This window comes from Strix aluco, chromosome 4 (genome assembly GCF_031877795.1).
Source record: "Strix aluco isolate bStrAlu1 chromosome 4, bStrAlu1.hap1, whole genome shotgun sequence".
In the NCBI taxonomy this organism is placed as follows: Eukaryota; Metazoa; Chordata; class Aves; order Strigiformes; family Strigidae; genus Strix; species Strix aluco.
In genome coordinates this window covers 19,305,283-19,328,746 of record NC_133934.1, presented here as the reverse complement: position 1 = coordinate 19,328,746, position 23,464 = coordinate 19,305,283, and the positions used below count along the sequence as shown (strand labels likewise).

The 23,464-nt window shown below is 37.4% G+C and overlaps 1 protein-coding gene across 4 annotated transcripts in view; it reads left to right on the top strand.

Annotated features, from left to right (window-relative positions):
- The window catches only part of KCNIP4 (potassium voltage-gated channel interacting protein 4), a 441,759-nt gene that overhangs the window by 83,268 nt on the left and 335,027 nt on the right, over positions 1-23,464 (top strand). The window contains exon 1 of one of the 4 annotated variants that reach the window (XM_074822246.1): positions 22,963-23,270. The exons of the other annotated variants lie outside the window; for them this stretch is intronic. Within the exon in view, the coding sequence (XP_074678347.1) occupies positions 23,183-23,270 (88 nt within the window). The 5' untranslated portion in view covers positions 22,963-23,182. Of the gene's footprint in view, positions 1-22,962; positions 23,271-23,464 lie in introns of those variants that run through there. 4 annotated transcript variants of the gene reach the window in all.

Sequence of the window (23,464 nt, the reverse complement as noted above, 5' to 3'; positions counted from 1 at the left end):
TTGGTTACCAGGTGGCTTTTTAGCTTTCCCTCTTTGCTTTCTAAAATGTACTTGTCTATTTGCATGTGAATTGAGCGTAGAATAGTTCTACACACAGGTAATTTAAGAGGTTTTCTTAATCAGTGACAACTTTCTGTAAAGTTCTGCAGGAAATCACCCTATCAGTTACCTTAAAATATATTTTTACTTTTTGCTTTTTTGTATATTTTATCTTCTTGTTTTGTTTTCTTTTATTGTTAATCAAAACTGGCAATCTTCTATGTTATTACACTAACATTAGATGAAACCAACACAACCTCACTGCAAAAGCAGTCAATCTTAACTACTTTTAAAGTAAAAATTAGACATCATGCACTGTCTGAAGTAAAGCTGATATTTTAAAATGCAACTTGTTTTTTCTGTTTTGTTTCCCTTACTATTACTTTAATAGCTAAAACCATCAACTCAGTTCCAAGAATATATTTAGCTGACTGATTTAATCTAATTTTCTCATTGAGCACGCACTGGAAAAAAGGAGCAAATCAATAGCACTCTTGGATATCTTCAAGATTGTTTCAGTTCCCACTCCCCTGTGTCAGCCTCCTTCTCCTTTTATAAGACAATGAGCAAAGACGGCGAACATGGGTATGTGAAGGTCAGTATTCCATGCCTTTTAAATATATGAGGAAATTGTTGTTCTTAGGATGTTATTATCTTGGTGGTCTGGTTTGTTTGTACAATATACTGCTAATGCATCTTTGGTTTAACAGGAAAATACATCCCACTATTACAGAACTGATGTCTTGGCAGACTGTTTTCTCAGGTGCATCTAAGACTTGTGCTGCTGTCTATACTAGTTTGTTGTCCTGTTGGGTTGTACTGTCAGGTGCTCATAAACAGACTTCATGGTCCTCATTTCCTTGTCTTTTGATATATAGCTTAGTAGTCCTTCTCAGTTCAGTTGGTATGTTTTGTTTACTTCTCTGCCAGCTCCATGAGAAGCTGTTTAAAGTTGACAGGCCACATGCATTTGTCTGTCTTCTGTTCCAGATTTGATTATTTTTGTTTATATTGTACTATGCTCTATGGATTTATCTGTGAATCTCTCATCTGGATCTCAGTTTCTAGAAAATTCTGCAAGTTTCTTCAGATTTTCCGAAAGTGCATTTCTAGAGTGTAAAAGCATCACTCTCCTCCAGCACTGCTTTCTTTGGGATGTTTCTAAAACAAACACAGTCCCTATTTTCCACATGCAGGCAGAGACATGCTCCTGCCTCATTCTCTCCAGAGGCACAGCCCTGACGATAGCTGTTTCAGTCATTGACCATCGCTTTGCTAGATCTTCCCCAGAGCAGTTTGTGTGCTGGTGTCGTGAAACTAAAGTGATACTATTACACTGAAAAAAGCTCTCTCTTCTAATAGAAGTTGAGGCTTGCAGAACACTGACACTGTTGCCACTGGTCATACCCAGGATCAACAGACTCCTTACCTACTTGGACAGCTGTCAATAGATTCTGTGGTCCAGGAGAGATGCTTATGATACTATCACATGCAGGACAGGAGATTTGATGCTGATATATGCTGAATTTATCTGGAACCACAGTTAAATCCATAAGGGATGCTTACAGGTAATCATCTGTGGGATCTGGGTTTAATTTAAAGCACACTGTAACGAAAAGAGGAAAAACAGGAGAAGGAAGGAACAATGAGTTTAAAGTATTGAATAGAATGAATCAACATATAAGCTAAAGTTATATTGCCTTTAGAAAACAGGAATAAATGTCTAGGGATGTAGTCTATTTAGAAAAGGCGCAAAAGAAAAGGCGCAAAAAAAATTCACGTTCCTCTGCCATCTTTCCCTGGAGTACTATACAGTAAGTTTAACTAGTAAAGATATAAGTTATTTGCTACCAGAACAAATTCTGTATGCATTATGTTGTCAAAAGCAGAGATTGCTGTGAGGGTAGATGTACTAATTTACAAAGAAGTGATGTTCAGTGATCCTTGTTTTCAATTTTAAATGGGAAAATTTATTAAGTTTATAGTTTGTTATAATGAAAGGATAAATTCTTGTCACATTTTGAAATGGAGAGAAGAAAGACCTATTTCTGTATTATAAATGAAGTGGTTTAAATAGGTTTTGACTGTCCGTTGTCCTTTTTCATGTTACTGATGTATAAGATTACTAATTGCCTGTAAAGTTTAAAACTAGTGGTCCTTCTGCAAGGACCTAAGACATGTTACAGAATGATTAATACTCATAGCATCCCTGTTGAGACCTTGTGAGACAAGATTGAATTTATACCTATGTTACAGACAGATAAATTTTAGTAGGATATGTGCTTTGGCTTATGTAGTAAGGAAGTGGCCATGGAGATGCTAAGTTTTTTCTCTAATATTTGCTGTGTCTACCATGGGTAAAGTAGCATAGCTACCTTGTCAGTTCACTGACAAGACATGAAAAACTAGCACCAGTGAGACTTGTTTGGCCATCATTTTGCAAATGTCATAGCAACGCAGAACTCCTCAGTCCCTCATCCCGTGTTTTCACTGGCTGAACCAATTCACCGTTTCAACCCAAACATGGAGACAGCTCCTGTCAAACTGAAACCTCTGTGTCCTTCAGCTTAGCAAATACATTTCAAACACTGAGCTGTAGATATCCATGCAATTCTTTGCAAATTATATGCATTTTTTTATATAAAATTGAAAAGAACTTTTGAACAAGAAGTCTCTCCCAGGTTTTCTCCTAATCTTGGCAGAAACCTTTACCTTTGGGTGTGAATATGACTAAAATTTGCGAACATATTTAGTATTGTAAATTTTAGTGTTAAATGCCTATTTCTGAAAGCAGCCATTTCTTTGTCTAATGTTTCGCCAACACCTTTTTGACATTACAATATTTCCCCTTACAAAATCTATTTATTTCTAAATTAGGCTCCTAGTAGTGACATGTAAGCAAGTACAGATTCTTTATAACTCACTAAACTTACTCTTCAGAATTTACTATTAGGTATAGCTCTTTTTAAAACTGATTATCACTTTACTGCAGTTTCTCCTGAGGACCACTGATAACTTCTTATTTGTGTTCTAACACTGAGAAATGCCAGGGGGGAAAAAAAAAAAAAGAATAAACATCCTACTTGTGAGTCAAGATTAGGCTTTGCTAAAATTGTTTGGATTTTATGTAATGCTTTTTCTCCCATATTTGCTCCTGAAAAGAAATGGCATACCCAGGGTACATTGAGTTTACATAATTGAGTTGAACTTTTATACTTTAACATTCTTTTCAATGCTTTTATAATATAAGCTTTTGCAAAAGAAAAACTGTACTTTATACTTATTTTACTGTGGAAGTGGTTTCAAGTCATCTTGAAAACTAAACTTGACTTTCTTTAGATATTCAGCATATTTTCACCAATAAAGTGTCAGAGTAAATGTGTCCTCAGTGTGAATATGACCAGTTCCTCGGGTTTAGGACTTGGTTTTTTTCTGTTCACTTAAGAATATGCTTGAGTGTTAACATATGAGGACCCTTGATGGCAATAATGGTCACAGGACACTGATCTCTTAATTATTGTTTTCATTAATAACAAACCAGAAATTAGTAGGAAAAAAGACAAGAAATGACATGCTGTGCAGTACTTAGCTTTCCATGTGCTGCTTGGGCAGTTAGCTGATGTTCCCTGTTATCACTTCATCAGCATCCAAAAGCCAACACAAAATTTAGGCTAGAAAGGATGTTTGGTGATCAACTCCTCTAACTGCCGCCTCAAAGCTTTTTCTAGCCCTTCTCCCCTCCCTTCTTGGTGAAGGATTATTGCTGAGCTCAACCTGCCTAGGGATGATCCCTGTGGTGGCATAAAATCATTGAGTGGATTTTGTACTCTCATAGCTTCTCTTTTGAAAAGAGTTGGTAGCAAAGAGGACAAGGATGGAGGAAAAACAAGTGTTGTGATGCCCTCGATTTATTGTTATCTTTTAGTCCTGTAGAGGCATCTACATACAGAATATGTTGCACACTTGTTTATTTTTTTAAATCTGTCAGCAAGAAATTAGGTGAAGGATGGGATCTTGAGAACTCGGGAAGATTACTTTAAACTGCTTCTGTGCATCTGCAGTACATGTATTTCCTGTGGGCAGATATGCAATGGCTCAATAACCAGGCACTGTTATTAAAAAACCTATATGTTATGAGTATTTTAATGTGTGTCTGTGTGTGTATATAGAGAGAGAGAACTATGTATACAAACATATATACTTACAGTGGAAAAATGTCAAAGTATGAGGGGAACACCCAATATATAGTATTAGTGCAAGGTACGGTATTCAACTTTAAAAAAAAAAAACAAACCAGTATTTGCACAAGGAAACATTCTGGCAGATACTAGAAGAGGTATAAAAATTTATCTGCCTATTTTTCATCAGCAACTGTAGTTTTCAGTGTGTATTTAGTGGAATTATTTTTTCTAAGGGCAGTGAAGATTTACCTTTAAAAGTAGAATCCAAGTGACAAATTGCAGACAATCTGGGGTATTAGATCACTAGGATTCCTTATCTAAATTGTTTGTGTGTCAGATTTCCTTTGTAGCACTGAATAATTTGGATAAACGACCCTTCAATTTGTAATTGAATTTCCTTAACAACAGCTGGGTGATGGTACATGAAAAGTAATAAAAGCCTTTAGCAGCGCCCTTTCCTGGAGCTTGTCACAGTCTCTACCTCTGATAGTGGATGACACTTATTACTCAAGTAATATTTCCTTAAAAGCTGTGGCTTTACTGAGGTTGTGTCTAAAATTATATTTTCTCCTGCAAGTGAATTATAAATTCTCCTGTACAGTAGTAAAATTAAACTGATAATTTTTTTTTTGCTAATAGAAAATTTTACAGGCAGCTCATTTTCCCCTATGTTCTCAAAAACTAAGGTTGCTGTTAAAAATTTAGTTTCCTAATATTTATATACTGAGAGATCAGTTAATTTAGTTGTTAGTAATTTAACTTTACTGACATAAGGGAAGTTAATTCCAGATTATTTGCATGAGGACTACACAACTTCTATAGCTATGTGTATGTTGTCTGAAGCTCACATGGGACCAATATCACCTCTGGCAATACTGGGATTTTTGCTGACCTAAGAGTTTGATATTTGGCCTTTAAAATGTAAGTACTGTGAAATATGGAAACATAAAAATGTTGAGTAAATAGTAATTTATAGCTAATTCATTTTTTAAATGAAATTACTTTCCCTGATTCTCTCTGACTGGTATACCTAGAAGAATTCAAAATCTAACCTTTAAAATAATCTGGTCATACCTGTGTCTTGCAGAAGAAATGAAAAACTTTTAAAGAACAGATATCACCCGAAGAAGCCAAATCTTCCAATGTCATCCATATTGTTTGAACTCTTGATTATTTTTTTGCTTATTAAAAAGATTACTAGTATTTGAGTAAAATCTTTTAAACTTTCATACACACAAATTTTGAGAGGCATAAAATTTTAATTTGCTGAAACATTCTCAAAAATACTTTCCATGTTAACTCCTTTCTCTTTGTAAGTTGAGACAACAGAAATACCCTGAGATCTAATTGTTTGGTTTTATTCCTCATCAATGTTCCATATATATCTTTTTTTGGATTGTATTCTATCTGCAGTTCCCTCTTTCTAGAATACAGGACTGTTTCTGTGGCTTTACTAAGTGTTTTCTACCTTGGCTTTATCTGGCTTTCTATAAAATGTCTTGTGATGCTGCAGAGAGCATAATGCTTGTTAAAAAAGATTCATAGGTCATATACCTGTAATTACTGGTACAGGTAATGGCATGATAATTATTTGGGAATACTGGCTGCTTGGTTGTCTAGGATAGCAAAGATCTTATGCTTTTACGATACCATACACATGACCTCATTTTATCACACAAAATATCTAAATTTACTCAGTCTTATGTGCTTATTTGCTTTTTCTTAATAAGGCAAATTTGTCTGTTTTGACTCCCCAGGAACATAAATTCTTCAGACTGGGTAATCCTCCCCGTTTTATGTTTGAAAAATACATAGTGCACTGGAATACGTTCAGAAATTGTAATTAATTAGTGATAAATGTTTGCTCAAACCTGCCAGAAGTTGTTTGGCTCCTTGCCATCTGTAACCTGAAATGTACTGTTTAATCTCCCCAAGTAATAAACAGGGTTAAATCCTCACTGGGGTTGGCACTAGTGGGATTTTTCACATTGTTTTGACTATATTGGAAAATTGATTCAGATATGTGTAAGCCACTCCACATTGAATAAAAATACAATAAAATAAGCATATTAGATATATGAGTTTCCTCATGTGTCTTTGTCTTCAGTGCCTGAGTTCTGTATGTTTTTTTCATTTCTGTGAGAATTATTAGGAGCCATCATAACTGCAAAGTACTCAGTGGATTTCTGATTGCTACAAAGAAAATAATTGTGCTAGATAAGAGAAATCAAAGCCTTCCTATTGCATGAAAGTACCTAGAACGCTTAGATTTATGATTGCAAAACTCCAAAAATGTTGTTTATCAACATAAAAGCACAATAGGTTTTATAAAAACTAAGGATGTTTCAGCAATTTCTTAAATTCAAATATTAGCAAAGCAAATATTATCTAAATAAAAATAGTGAGAACTGTCCATCTTTCTTTGGGTGCAGTGTAATTTTGATATTGTTGATAAAGGATATCATTAGTAAGATGATTTGTGATATTTAATGCTGTTTTAATTAGATGATGTCAAAGTCTAGGGTGATTGAAAATAGTGTTGCATTCTGAGCTGTAGTAAAGACTGCTATGAATAATCATTCACTAGAGGTTTTTGACAAAGGCTTTTAAATATATAATTTTTTTCAATCTTAATTTGTTTTAATAAGGTAATTCAGTACGTGGGGAACAACTGATTGTACCTGCCTCTGAATGTGTGAAGTTGTAACAATTTCCCTAGAAATGTCATTGCTGGAAACAGTGTTCTTAGGGTTGGCATTAAAATGTCAGTGCACCAACTGTTCAGAAAGCTGCCGAGTTTCATGATGCAAATATTGCCATCTTCCAAGTCAATTAAGCAAGCCAAATATGCTCTTTTCGTCCCCATTGGCTTCTAAACTTCACCAGGAATAGTTAGATGAATGTGACTCCCATTTTAGTAATTCATGTATTTATCTTGTTACTCTCTAGGATACTCTTCATCAAAGCTTTCCAGATGAGTGCTTTGTATTCAACTCTTAAACCCTTTTATAAATATCTACAAGTGCACAGAAGCATTTGCTTGATTTCCCCTCCCTTTCAAAAAAAAAGCTGAACATTTCAAATTTTTGGTTGTTTTCAGAGGAGGTATGTGCATGTGCACAGATGGTGTTTTTAGGAGCCTGACTTTTCTGCCCAAACTTCTAACAAGTGCAGTCTTCCATGGAAAATAGCTCTGTCTTTTGTGCAATTAGTTTTTTTGAAAAAAGTAAGTGCAGAATGGTACTGCTAACAACGGCAAGATTGGGCTCTGGTTTTTAAATAAGAGTAATTTCCCTATTCTTTCTTGAAAACATAACCTGTCCTTTTAGTACTTAGTGTTCGCTTGCCTGGGACCAACAGGTAAGGCAAACACCTCAGAACTCCAATGCCAGTCTATCAATGGCACAGGGATATCAATAAACTTTTGTAACAAGAATTGGAGTGAATGAAGTAGAATTTTTGGACACCATCATCGGATGATCCATCAGTTTCCGAGGCTTGGGAGTTTGCTTGCAACCGTGCAATCCCCTCTAAATCAAAACTTCAGATGCTGCCCTGACTTCTACGGTATGAACCCTTTATTGAATTTATCATTTTAAAGGGCAGTTTTACTCTGAAGGTGTATGCTAGTGATCCATGTGAATGGCAACATTTATAAACCCTCTCAGTTCTGAGGCTTCTGTGAAACCACATAGTATCTTTGCTTCACAAAATCGTTAATCACAGGTTTACATAGGATAGCACTGAATTTCAGCAGAACAAACCCAACCTTTTTAACTTTTAACTTTTTTAAAAATCTCTTTTTAGTTGCCTTTAATTTAATTGATTTGTGAATTAATTTCCTCACACTTAAACTGTAGTAATATCTTAAGCTTTTTATGTGTTTTTAGGTGTACTTTGGTATCAAACTTTGAAACATTGAACAGGTAAGAGAATATAATCTGTGCACAGATATATCTTTTTTTTTTTTTTAACCTAAGTTTTTAATACATTTTAGGTGTTGCTTTTTGTCTTGCTAGGAGTTAACTTACAAATAGTCGCAAATGCAAATCTTCACCGTCTGTTTTTGCTTGACTTCTCATTCCAGCGGTTTTCTTTGAAGCAGCGCTCATATATTCTTTAATAGATGAAAATATCCTTGAAGAGCAAATGCATTCCTAAAATGTTGTAAATGTCAAAGGAAGGATGGAGGTAAAAATTATCTCCAAATCTAATACTCCTACCAGAAAACTCCACAGGGGAAAAGAAGCTTGCACAGAGCACTGATAATGCACAGATACCCATGCTGATTCAAGAACTGATCTTTAAGATCTGATGCATGTTGAGGTTTGTGGAAGGTTATATCTGATTTAAGTTATGTAGTTTCTCCTTGTACTAATGAATTTCTGTATGGCTATGAAGGAACTGAAACTCCATTTCCCTGTGAGCTTCCATTTCCAGCCTTGGCTTGAGTCTCTAATCACAAACTCAGTTTTGCACAAACATGTTTTTTGATCATTCTCTGTTCCAGTGAAGCCTACAGATATACCCTTTTGCTTCCTCCATCCATATGCTTAAGAGATAAACACAGATGTAGATATAGGAATAGACAAGGAGAGTAATCTGTTCATTGTGCCCATGTTCTTAAGTGTAAGGCATTGTTCTAGCTACTCCACAAATGTGCGTATATTCTTTAGTGTTTTATACAAATTGATCAAAACCGATTATCAAATCACCAACATCTTTTTGGTCACTAACAAAAAGAACTATGCATGCATCGAAGAGTAACAGACTGCATCAGGATACTTGTTATCTGCAAATAAAATGCTCTGGAAAGGCTTTGATTATTCCTTGGGGAGAGGCAGTGAGATGGTTAGATGGTGAGAACTGAAAACCAGTGGGATTCAGTACCCTGGAGAGAGGTCGGAGATGCTGAGGAAAGTCTGCAGTGCTGACAAAAGGCTGAAGTACTGGATTAAATTGGTGATAAATGGAAATCTAGGTGAGTAGACAGGATGAATCAGATTGCCAGATGTCTCTTAGAGTAAGTTTCTTTTGTGTTGTATTACAGAGGTAGAAAGGAATATCAAACTCAGGTGGAATGATGAGTAACAATTCAATGTGTAGCTAAACATATGGAAATTGTAGAGATTGTTATATCAGAATATGGTACTTTGTCAGATGTTTCTCAAGAACCTGTAGATACTGATTTTTTACCTACAGTGACCAAAAAATGAATACTTTGACAGGTTATCAGCATAAAGTTTTTTTACATCCCATAGCAGCTCTGAGGAACAGTAAAATCAAGGACAGGTAGCAAGTCCCTGAGGCTTTACCAAATGGGAATGTTCCCTTCAGCTGTTAAATGTTTCACTCTAATTTGGAACTAACTGGATAGCTTAATACTCAGAATGTCTCTTGAGACATAATTTCATTTTCTGGCGTTATATACTTTCCCTAAAATATGGGAATATTTGCACTATGAGAGAGACAACCATAAAAGAACAAGGCTGAATATTGAAGGCATCTGTTGTTCTCAGTAGGAATAGGATCCTGAGGGAATAGGATGATCTAATTGAGCTAATATAAATTGTGAACTATGACAGATTCATTTAAAAAAATCTGAAATGGTATTCTAACTTAAAATGCTCAAGAAAAAAGTCTTGGATCTGCAATGTTAAACTAATTGTTGCATAGATATTTATCTCTTGTCTCCTCTTTACATCAGCTGTTTCTTGTAACATTGTGTTCAGAGACTTGGTTTAGTAGTCTGTGTCTAGTATGTCTTCACTTGTCATCTTCTGCTTACTCCTTGGTTTCCTCCCTTGTGTTCGTCACAGGCTGAAATGTAATTTCACAAAGTTTTACACATCAGCATTCTTGCTTAGTTTTCAGGTTCTCCTCAATTTTGGAAATACATGTAAGATTTGCTAGACTATTATACGCTTAAATAAAGTTGTATTTATTGCAGTTTAGAAAAATTAAACTAAAGTAGGAATGCTTTGAACAGCATCAGTGTATTTCCTTCTTTGCAGGTTAGACTAAATAAGGTAAAGCACAATAACATATAAGATGAAGTCGTTCCTTTCAAAGCAGTCCTCTCTGTCTTATCTTCTTTGATGGTTGTCTTACTCTCCTTTGCACCCAATTTTTAAGTGCTACAACTAGGACAGGTGAAGTGAGCACTTCTGTGTCTCCATTGCTGTCTCCCAAGACTTGGAATTTCATTTCTGTATTGGTCACAGTCTTGTAATCACTGCTGAGTTTTTTGTTGTTTCTCTCCCCCTCCTGCTGCTTTGGTGTCTGGAAAGGTAAAATTAAAAAATCGCAGTAATTTTTGCGTATCTATTTTATGTAATTTCAATAAATGATGTTCAGCCTGAACTGCAGTTCTGTTCTTTTGACGCTGGCATCATCTCTTGCATAACACACTTGGGAAGTAATTCTGGGGTCAGTCACGGTTACTCTGCTCCAGTAGCTTGCAATCGTACTGTCATGTAATGGGAAACACTACCTCTTACAGAGCCTTCTGTGCTCTTAGTGTGCAATTTTTCTTCATAGAAACCCTCTTAAAAAGAAAATGGTGGCAGGAGGGAGAAAAGCTGATGCAATTGTCTTATATAGCAAAATACAAGTCCATACCATGGATAAAGTACTGTAGTAGCAAATTGGTCTGGAACAAGTTACACCAAATTGTTTGGCTGAAGAGATCCAAGTTATCTTCAGCACAATCAAGACTGGATATCCCAGAAAGCCCTTTACAGTCCTATGTTTCTAATTTAACTTTTCTGGACTCAAATGTCAGGATTTTGATCTCTACAACTCAATGTTTCAGTCTCTGCTTGTATTTACAAATTGTTAGGGAGCCAGTGGTCTAATAATTGTTGGGATTTTGGAGGAAATAATCTGAATAATGTCTATGCTCTTGTATGCTTAAAGATTGGGCCCTTCTCTCTAGTTACAGCATGAACAAATGGTGATTTTGTTTGTTTTGTTTTGTTTGGTATTTGGTTTGTGTGTGTGTTAGGGGTTTTTTTGCTTCCCCACAAGCTGCTGCATGAGATGTTAACAAGCACTTCAGTTCTGTGCCTTGGAGCCAGTGGCCATGCAAGCAGTGGTTTGTGGTTCTGAATGAAGATCAACAGCAAACAAACAGTGCTTCAGACCTCCAGAAGCTCAGACTGATCTGATGCTGGTTTTAATGGCAAATAATACAATAAAGATAATAATTGGCGACCAGTAGTGGAATTGCATTGTGATGGCAATGAGAACCTTTACCAGAGAAAACAGACATTTCTGAAGCTCAGTTAAGTTGTTGTTCCAGCCATGCTTTTCTTGTTGGCACTTCTGTTTTCATAGTAATTCTGAAGCTCTGCCACTTTGTCCTCATACATTAGAAACCTATCACATCATGTTCCCTGGTTAGTAGGATGTCACTTCCAGTCTAATATTATTGTATGTACTCCTAGAAGCAAATGGGGGAAAAACCCAAGCAAACCACAAAACCCCTAAAAAAACTTGTCAAGTGATTTTTTTTTTTTTATATGCAGCTCTACAGATAGAGTAAATTTATTTTTTTTTAATGATTACCTTCTGCATATACTTCAGGCAGGAGGTAATTTATGGTTTCTTCTTTAAAGTGATAGAGGAAGCCAGTTCTCAAAGAACCAGTAAGAGTGATACTCATATTGCATCTTTTTAAGGTTATTGTAATTTTAAAAGATGAGAAACTATTTAAACACCAGAGTGGAAGGGAAACCTAGCTATTCCATGCATGAATAAAAGAAATATGCATTTTAGTTTTACAGATTTGATGGGCCTTTCAAATTGAAAGAGTGACAATAAAAATTTCTCTTGCCAAGGAGTCTGAGCCAAGGAGTTTTGGGAAAGCAAAAATTTTATAGGGCAACTTTGGCAACTTTTGTTTCTAAGATTCAGCAAAAGATTGTCTTTTTTATGCAGAGGACATCAGCTGTAGTTTTACTGAATTTTTTAAAGCATTATCCTGATGTGCACTTTCTGATAGCCGAGACAGCATACACATATTTCTAGGCAAATTATTTCAAGATGTTTTTTTACAAGCCTTAAAAATATAGTTCCAGCCATTTAAAAAAAAATCACATTTTATGCAATGTGGATTATTCATGCAATCCTGGGGTTCACAGAAGAGTTTGTTGTTAGAATTAGAGTTCCTAGATTCTGCACATGCTTACAAGAACTAATAATCATGGTTAGGCTTTGACCTGTCTCCTCAGCCTTAAGTGTATATTAGAGCAAGTTTTCATGTATAGAACAAAATAAAATCTCTAGGAAAGCACTGAGGGTTCAGTGTTGCTTTCTAAAGGGTCCTTAACTTTTTTTGATGGAAAAATGTCTTGGCCTTAATTATTTGATTGCTTATACTTTTGTTTTCTGTAGGATTTTTGTTACAAACTTCATCATCTCTTAAAAGTAAAATATCTGAATTTTTACCACCAAAAGCTTTGTGCCATTTAGAATGGATAACATTGCCAATACTCTTCAAACCCAAGGGACGTGACAGGAGGAATTTTTGCACTTGGTTTAAGCTAACAAAAGAAGATCATTAAAATTTGATCACCTTCTTTTTAAATAAAGGACTGCTGGAAAAGGAAAAGCAATGTTCTTGGCAAACCAGATTCTTTTACTTTAAATATCAGATGGTAATAACTATGCAACAGATTATCTAGTAAAAGACCAGATAAAAATGCTTTCTTTTTTAACTCCTCTTTGGAGAAGTAAATGAATCCTGGACATGTCAACAGAAGTAAGCTAGCTCTGTGTTGCAAGGATTGGGAACAGTTCTGAAAGGCAGTGTTCTGGAAGAGAAACCAGCACAGGAAGTTCAGGATGAGGCAGAGGAAGGGCCCAGCACAATAATTTACCTTAAAGAACTAAGGAGTGATGTAGAAACTGTGTTTTCCCCCATTCAGATACCTTAACTAATTCAGACGTAGGAATGTCTTGCATAATTTAAAGTAAAAATTTATTTACTTCTTGCAGTCTTTGATGTCTGTGGACAAGTATGTGTACTCTGGTGACCAGTGTGAACTGCAAGTTCAGAGTGGTGCAGTTCTAGGAAATTGGTTTTATACTGCTGAGCAAGGTCAGAAATTGGCATTGTCCCTAAACGATGAAAGTAGTTAGATCATGAGGACACACTTCTGTATAAATCCACTGGAAGGAAAGCAAGCTGCAACAGATTCTCATGATAAGAGAAGGTGTTATGCATGGAATCTTGCTAGGGACAACAGAGGGAACATGCCATATATCTATACCTGATCCCTATGTTTAGAGAGCCACGAATTTATTTTTAGCTTATTTAAAATATTAATAGTATAAACAGCATACAAAAAAGTTATTTCAATTGCAATAATATTAACAGTTCATGTTGATATGAGATCTCATAGTGTGACAGATCCATGACTAGAGACCTTCAGGAGTAATTTTGCTTGGGTATTGTCCTTCCCTAGATAGTACCGTAATCTTCCCTGAGACTGTAGGATGTTTTGAAATTAGGTGTCCTCCTATCGGTACTATTCTACTTTTATAAATCATTTTCAAGGCAGAGTGCCACACAAACCAATTTTTCCCCCTTGGTTTGTGTCTCAAAAGATGGAATTTCCTGGGGAAGCCAAAGCAATATATTTTTTAGAAACATTAATATTAAAAAGGTGAGGAAATCTATGGGTGTTTTCAGATAAATATTTTACCTTCAGAAAAAAATCAGCTGGTTAAAACATCTATTATGCATTTATCTCCATCTTTTTTTTTTTTCCACTTTCATTGGGTGGAAAACAAGAGGTAAGCTATTAAAATGTCACCAATTATCTCTGAACACATCATATGGGGGAGTCTGGCTAATGATAATATAAAATAATGTAGGATAAAATGTGATTGCTGAATCAAAAGCAACTTGAAGTTAAGGAGCATGGAATTACCTAGTTTAATCAAGAGACAAGAAGGAAAACTGTATGGCATGCCATAAATTCTTTATTGACCAAAACTGGTAAGGGCATCTTTGCAATTAAGATGCTTATACCTGACAAGTTACCTGTGTATTGGAAATTGTAGATGTTCCCCCCCCCCCCCCCCCCCCCCCAGTTCTTTGGATGTAAGATAACTCTAACAGAATTTTCTTTGACTGAAGAGCTTATCTCTTCCATTTTTAATACAGCTTCTGCAGTAGAGGTAGCTGCCCTATTCTGATGGGGAAAAGTTTGAAGTCATAATTTATGTAACATAAAACATGATTTCTACTTGGTGACTGAAGTTCTATATCCAGGCATACAGAGCAGCTGGTATGAACTAAGACATTTCTGCAGGGCTGAAATAGAAGTAATATACATGTGCACCCTGTACTGTATAAGACCTTCAAAGTTTACCATTATTCTTCTAGTGTTTAGGAGTTGTTTTCTTCTAGGAATATTTCTTCTCCTCACAATGAGAGAAACAAGTAGTGGTATTTCCCTGTATCTTTGTGTTTCTGAGCATCAGTGCTGATGTATATAATGTGTGTGTGTATCATATTAAAAATTACTGTTCTTTGTAATAATCTACAGAGGTGGAAGAAATGCTTACTACTAACCTTGCAGTTAACTTCCTGTTCTAGGCTTCAGATCTGGAAATTTATTTACAGCCAACTAATGAAATTTTCCTTTGCTCACCTAGACTATATACAGGTTATCATCATTAGCACTGACTTGTAACTTTGTAATAGCTGAGTTCATAATAAAAACTACTTCACTTCCTTGGGCTATAGACTTGGAAAATGAGCTGGATTTATGCTTAAGGCCTTTATGTGATCAGACCTTAGACTCTATTTCTAGGAGACTGCAGTGATTTCATACTCGACTTATACAGTTTCCTGAGGTCCCAAGCACATGGTCCCAAGCACTTGCCCTGCCACTGAGTGTTCCCATCTGGGAACCAAAAATTGTGTCCTTCACTAATGCCTGTGGGTCACATGTGAGATTGAATTCCCTGGTTGCTCCATTCTCCTGCTTTTAATCTCCAAGATTTACTTTGATTCTGCCTCCTTCCATCTCTGGTGCTTAGGGACTGATTTAAAGTAGTATTAGAAGGACAGATAAGGGAGGCTTGCCTGAAGCCACAAGTAGTTGTGGCCATACTTGGAGAAGTGGTGGTATATATGGTTGTGAAAGAATGTGTGGTAGGAGGTAGAAAGAAAAATGATGATACTGCACAAATATTGAATAAGGCCATCAGAATCTACCAGCTGTATGTGTTATTTGTGACTTCAAGACCATAATGCAGACTCAGATGTTTCCTTTACAGGGCCAGCAATGATAAATGAATATGCCACTCTGATTTATATCCTTGATCACTGTTTCCCTATCTGAAGCACGTAGTGTGGGTAGTTTCTTTTGGCTTTATCCATAGCATGAAACCTAGATGAATTTCCAATTGACTGAAGATGATCATAAAATAATTTTTGGAATGTGTTTTTAATTTGCCTGTTATGAAAATAAGTGTGTGGAGTAAAAAAATTGTTATTTAGAGTGGTAGAGTTTTGAGCACGGATAAACCCTTCCTGTTACCTATGAGCCAGGTTCAGCACAGGTTTATCAGACCATAGATATGATCAGATCAATTCTAAGTCTATTTAAAAATTACTTTCCTATTTGTCAGAGTTAAATTCTGCATACTTAGGGAGAGCTAATCACCTGTATTATGTGGGAGGAGGATCTATGGACCTATCACAATGCTTCTGGAAAATCTGGAGTAGACAAGTTAACTGCTTGTATTCCCCAAAGGGATTTACTGACGGATCCCACAGGAATGCTGACAGACTGCTTTTCTTCTCAACATCTGCGGGACCCTGCTAGGAGGGAAAAGATAGACACTACAGTCCTAGCAGTGTAGTAATTTAACTTGCTCTCAACACTGGTACTTCACATGAAATAATTAACAGAATCAAATTTTGGATGAAGGACAGCTGTTTCAAAATTACTTCAACCAAGATGAAGGCTTTGAAGAGCTGTTTGGTCTGTAGCATGTGTCTTCTATCTTTCTCCCTGATGTCACAGCTGCAGCATATTCACCCAAATGCACTGCAATTCATGACAGATTAAGGATGTGAAGACTTAAGGATTTGCACCTTTAAATCTTAATTTTTAGTTTAATCAGGGCATCAAGCCACATCTGTAACCTCTACAGCATCCACAACTGTTTTGGACTAGCAAAAAATGCCAGGGGAAAGAAAATCCCTGAAAACTGTAGGGAAGCCCTTGACTGACAAGGTGAAATGTAAGTTTTGACCATTTATGGAAAATCCTAGGGGCAAAAAGGTTCTCACAGATGACTGAATAAATTATTGAGTCTATGAAATCACACTTTTTTAAACCATATGTATATTTTATATATACACACACGTGTGTGTTACTACATATATATGTAGCAAAAGCGTACTTCTCATTGATATTTTTACTTGCTGGCCTAAGCTGTACATATGCATTCATTATGCCTACAGAATTCTCATAGCTGATTGGTGCAATGACTATTCCATCATCTTCAGAACGCCGCATACCTAGTATGCGTAAATAAAAGATGTTTGCACCAAATTTCTGATACATTTTTTCTTCTTTAACAGATTAATGTAGCTGTTGGGGTCAAAATGCAAGCTTTTCAATATTCTTATTGTGTATGGGCATGATATGGATATGCTTTAGTTGTATCAAATCTCAAAAGATCTGTGGAACCTATAGACTATGTTTCTGTAGCAGGGAAGTTGATTCCTTCTGATTTCTTCAGTTCACTTTTCTCTTTCGCGAAATGCAGATGTAAATATGTGCAGAATCTAGTACAATTAAAATGAGTTATAGCTCCATATATTCTTTCCACAGAGGATTTGGAATTAATAAATTCTTCTGTCTTAGAGGCAAAATGCAAATTTCTTATCAATGGGGTGTGTGAAACTAAGATAGGAGTCCAAAGCCATAAAAAAAAAATCTCGCATACTTGTTGATAGTAGTATGCTTTAATCTTTTTTGATTTATTGGAGAATATTCAGCATTAGTTTGTTTCTTAAATTTAAAGATATGACCATACATGCAAAATCTGTATGATAAGCAAGTTTTTTTTTGATAAGCAAGAAAAGATTTTGGTGTTCTGCAGAAAGATTATTGGTAACACTGCCCATGCAGGTTTTATAGTTAGCTTTGCATACAGATATTCAATTTATATTGAACATTAAAAGATAGTACTCTAGCTTCTGCAGTGAGAATTTTACAGTGCATGCACAGAACTTAATGTGCAACATGAAAACTGCATTATGCCATTTTATGTTTCAGCAGATAAGTCCTAGTCTTGTTTATTCTCCAGCACAAACCGCAGGCTGACTGTGGAAGGTCAGGCTGAGAAGTTGCTTCTGTTTGACACTGCAACATTCTGGAGTGATGAATATTTAATTAGGCAAGTGAGGACCGTGTGGGAGGTTGAGGCAGCCATAGCTCCTAGTTGGCTCTCTGCACTATCATCTTAGAGTGTTGTGTGAAAATGAATCCTTGGGGTAGCTTCAAGGACACTGAGTAGTTAAAAAAGACATTCTGACAGAGCAGCTAGTTATAGGGAAGTTAGAAATAAGAGAGAGAAATGTTTTAAGTGCTTTTGTTACAGTGGTCAAAGGTTTTATGTTCTGGTGGCAAAACCACCATGTTTTATTAAGCTCCATAAATGCAATAGAAAATTAAGTTTGAACCTATAGAGTCTGGAACTATAACAGCAATGAAAGTAATTTATTTTACGCAGGTATTGGCTATTAGAATGGAGCACATGTATAAATTGTTGATATTATGCAAACAGCATGAGGTAGCAGTCATTTCTCTGTAGTCCTATTTTAAGCACAGCAATAGAGCTGTTTGATTTTGAGGTTATTATTCTTAGCAAGCTTTCAGGAGAAGTTAAAAACTATAGACAGAAGCAGGAAGTCTGCATTAATTTTCAGTGGCATTAGCGAGGATAAAGATTTCTTATTATTTTCTATTCCATGTTGAGAAACATTGCATACGTAACAGTTGAGCTACTGGAAGGTTTTTAATTGTGTTATGAAGGGTTTAAAAAAAAATAATAAAAAAAGAAGTCTGTCTTCATAACCAGGGAACTTGGCAATCCCCTCACTATCCGTCTTGGGCTCTGTGGAAGTTACTATTCCCACACAAAACAGAACAAGATCACGTCCACATCCCATGTAGACATCCATTTTAATATGGAGTGGATGAAGCAGAAATAGTTTTGTGTTCCTTGTTGTCGCTATGAGATTCAGGACAAACAGCAACAACCATTTTAAACTAAGTAAATTTAGCTAGCATGTTACTACTAATCAGTTAAGAAGGGATCATATATCTGCATCTCTGCTTTCCCAGCTCACCTTCTAGCATATAACCATCTCTGTGTTAATATCCAAGACTAATTTTGGGCAGATGAGGTGCCGGAGTATTTTTGTTGCTATTCACTGGCTGTGGCTAAAAGTGGTGGCTAATATTTTCGTAGACACGCTGAGTAATCTGGAATTAGTTCTGCAGTTTCCAGTGACTTCTATGATGGACTCTACTCCTGCTGCATCCACTTTAGAATAATGGTGGCCAACTTTGGACACCTTGGTACACAACACTGTCGAGCTGGAAAGTAAAAGTCCAGAGGAGAGCTATTAAAATAAATACATTAGGGATTGTGATTTAGGAGGACCCTTACTTTTATGACAGATGAGAAGCAACTGAAAGGAGATCTGGTGATGGTCATCTCCTTGTGGTGGCTGTTTATTATGCTGATCGTAAACATCTCTCAGTTACCTTGTGATCATCCATCTGTTTCTATCCATCTGTTATTTCTTGCCATGTGCTTAGGTTGTAAATATTATCTCTGTTCTTTGAAATAAGGAAGCTAGAAATCCTCTGATGAAAATGTTCAGTTGTGGAATTCAGCATTTGCATTAAGAACAAAAGCCCTTGCAAGCCTCTGGCGTCAACAGCAAGGAAACTCTGTATACAGGTTTTCAGTGCTCCTGGTTGACTTCCTGCAGTTACCCTTTCTGATGAGGTTGAAACATCTAATTGAGTTGATTTTGTTATTGTTGTGCAATTTCAATTTGCTCATAGTCAATAGCACAGACTAGTTCAGGAGGAAATTTTGCTCCCTGAAACCGGAAGAATGTTTAACTAATGTGTGCAAATGGAAGAAGTATACAAGGCAAATCATCTCCAGGAAGCCAAGCAACTTGCACTCTGTATGTCACTTCAACTTGCGCTGTTGCTTTTTTGTTACCAGACTAGCAAATCTGGTGTGCACTGTCATCTTTATTGCAGGGGTTTCTTCTTCCTGTCAAATATGTGTGATGGCTTTTTTTTTGCCTTAAACCATGACACTGTGCTTTTTGCAAGTTGAGTCTGCCATTGTTAGTTAATATGACAACAGCCAAATTTAATTTCTACTTCAGTATTTTAACAGATTCTTTTGCTTTATTTCATTAAATATAATCTGTATTTAGTAACTTGTTCTCTTTCAAAAAGAAACTATAATGCTAGCTAATTCCTCACTATTTATAATTTTATGCCAGGTCAATCAGTGTTCTGTTCTGGGACAGGCAGTGTGTTTACGGTTAAGATTTTTTTGGAGGAAGATTAGACTAGATTGTCCCAGCAACCCATGCAATCTAAAAATCAGGTTTTTCCCTTACTTATTTTAAAATATGTTTTCATATTGCTGTTAATTTATTTCTGCTTTGGTTTTGATTATTTTGTTTTATAGTGAAATACTGTTTCTACACAGCAACAAGAAAAGAAATACTGATTACATATCTGCTAATACTGACCAGCTCTGAACTACAAGATTTGTGTACCTTTATCTTTTGTAGTGTGAGACTAAAGCTGCATCAGTGTATAGCCCCTCTGAATATGGTTAGGGTGCACTACAGTTGCTGACACGTGTGCCTGGGGCATAGACCAGTGATACTGAGACCCTAATCGAAGTTCTAAAAATGCATGTGGAATTGCATCTATGGATTGAATAGAATTGAATATCATAAATCGATGGGTTTGTGCTTTTTCTTGCCTTGGTGACAAAGATTTTTAAGATTTTTCTTCTAGCTTTGTTTAGAATTCCTCAAGGAAGAAAATATTTTATTATCAATTAATTTGTCTTAACAGCTCTATAGTACACTTTGTGCATTCAGGGAAACTTTTCCACTTTGCATTTAAACTGGGCTGCTGTCGTGGACATGCTTCTTAAAAAAAGAAAAAAAAAAAAAAAAAGGCATATGTTTCCTCTCCAGTCATTTCATGCCTTCCACGTATTCAAAACAAAATAATTTTGTGTGTTATATTATACTGGGAGCCTGTCAGCTGGACTGGGTAAAAAAATTTGAAAATCCAGAGGTTTACAAACAGCATTTATTTTTTCATTCCATTTACTTTTCTCAGTGTCTGGAAAACGCTTTTGTTTTATGTATGTTTTATTCCTTCTCCATTGTACTTACTGGCTTTTAAACCCTGATTTAAAAGTCAGAACTTATACTAATTGATCCAGATCCCTCTGATGTTAATGGGAATTTTCTTTTTTTTTTTTAATAGGTTTTAGTTCAGGTCTATAGATTATGAATTATTGGAGGTGGATGTAGCTTATACATATAAAAATATTTATGTATTTCAGGGCAAAGAGACTGTTTCTGACTGAGGACTTTAGTGTGTCCCATCAATTAAAAAACAAAAAATGTATATTACCAATATGCAGAAGTTGATATTCTCCAACTGTCCTTCCTATTGTTTCACTATAATATATTTGTTAACAATCATGATGGTTTTATTACAGTTCTCCATTCTAATTTTAGTGTCCACTTTCCCTGATCTGCTCTTTTGATTTGGGGTAAGCAACTCGAGTCCAAAGTCAGCCTTTTCTGCTGAGCAGAGAAATACTGGGAGCTAGATTCTTTTAGAATACTGCACTGTTTGTTAAAAGCCTCTTAGTGAAACTGGTCAGAAACCTTTCATGAACTCTTTCTTAGGTAGCAATTACTGTTGTTGCTGTGTTAAAACGTAAAAGGTTTAAGAAAAAGTGTCAGAGCGGATGCAGCTTTGTTTTAGGGGGGAAAAAAATGAACAAAACATGGTGTTGGTGATACATGCTTATGTAAGGCTTTAGAAAACCAGTTCTCTATTTTAAAGTAACACTGCTAGTGACATTTGTATTAAACAATTAAAAACGTCAAAGGATTAAGAAAGTCAAGCACTCTAGCTAAGAACTATTTGCATTGGCCTCTTCTGTCCTCTTCTAAAGAAGAGATACACATTTCTGATTTCAGTATCTTTTTACCTCTATCAGCTATTTAAGCAATTTCGTTTTCAGAGATGGAACACTGCAATCTCTACTGCCTCAGAATGTGATGATTTTGTTGTGTGGGTTTTTTTTGTTGAACTCTTCTTGGCAAAGTTCTTCTGAAAAGACACAGAAGATAGTTACTGCTTAAGATGAGTGGCTGTAGGAAGTGGTGTAGACAAGAAATACTGAAATTTGCCCAGTTCCTTCTCAGGCTAAACCCTTTGCTGGGCTAAACTGAGGGCTTCTGGGGAGCTATTTCATTTTGGTTCTTTCCATTAACTGTGTAGCCTCACTGGAAGCATGACAGCATGCCTGTGTTTTAGATAGCAGACATAGAAACTATGTCATCTAACTGCAACTTTGATAAGGCTTTGATGTATTTGGTCTACAATGTGTTTATCTCTGCTCAGTGCACGATATAAAGAATAGCTTGAAGATGTGCATTTGTGTTTATTATGATTTTTTAAGGGCATTCATCAAAATGTTTTATGCTCAATGCTGTCATTAAAATTAGATCAGAGAGTGATTTTCTTCTGTTAAGCTTTTCCTTAATGGGTTGTCTTCTTTTAACTGTATTAGGCATTACATACTGCATCACCATCTAATGCAAGAGTTGTTCTCTGTGTTTATGTAGTACAGGGGGGTACTCCAAGGGAAAAACGTGTCTTTGGGTTCTTCGGTCATGGATTAGGACTTCAGCAGATCATCTTTATTAATAAGAAACACTTCTCATGCAAGATGGACAATGATGAATTTATAAGGAAATAGTAAGGAATGCCTGTAGCTTCCTCAGGAGACTGCCTCGGAGAGATCCTAACCCCAAAATGCCAACTATGCCAGAGCCAGCTTCCCCCGGGCCGGGCCGGTGGGCGGCAGAGCCGGGGGAGCTCCGCACAGCGGCACCACTGGGGGCCCTGCCAGGCTGTGCCTTCCCTGCAATGGCCCGGGGTGCCCATGACCTTCAGGAGGCTACAGGTCCCGCGGCGGCAGGCGGAATTGGGGCGCTGGGGCGGCCCTGCGGCTCACCGCCCGGCTTCGCTCCCGCCCGGGAGGCGCGGGCAGGGCGCTCCTCCGCGCTGACCTTGAGCAGCGCGGCGCAGTCCCTGGCGCTGGGATGCTTTCAAACGCGGCAGGGGCTGCTGCTGGGGGGGCTCTTCCCCTCCCCTCAGCGTCACGGCAGTGGAGGAGCGGGGTGCCCCGGCGGGCTCCCCACCCGCTTGCCCGCTGATCCGCGGGGGGAGGGTGGCCCCGCCGCCCCGGCCTGCCGCGCCTCTCGCTGGGTGCCTGCGCGGGGCGGGCGAGCGGCGCGGCCCGGCCCGGCCCCGCCCCGCTCCGCCGCCAGGCTGCGCGGCTGCGGAGCCGCCCGCGGAGCCGTGCGCGGGCAGCGCGTGCCGGGGGGGGGGGGGGGGCGGGGAGGGCTGCGCCGTGCGGTGGCGGCAGCGCCCGCGCCGCGCGCGGCCGCGGGGTCCCTCCCGCAGGCAGCGGCGGGAGCTGGCTCGGCCGCGAGGGGCGAGGAGTTGCGAGAGGCTGGGAACTGCCCCAGAAGTTTGCTGGCAGAAACTGCTCCTTCCCTGGCAAAGCCGCTGGCTCTCCTCAGAGGAATACCTGCCCGCCCGCCCGCCTCCCCGCTTACCATGAGTGGCTGTCGGAAGCGGTGTAAGCGTGAAATACTGAAATTTGCCCAGTACCTTCTCAGGCTAATCACAGGTTCCCTTCACACAGGTAATGACTGTTTTCTTTGTAGTCGGGCTGTGCAGCATGATAACCAGCAAATTGCCTAAGGTTAATGGAGTGGTGGCATTGTTTTATATTATAATTCCTTTTATCTTGTAAATAATAATAAAAAATCTGTGAACTATTTTGGGGCAGAGCATAATAAAACCAGAAGATACAGTTTTATGTTACAGTGTTCAGAC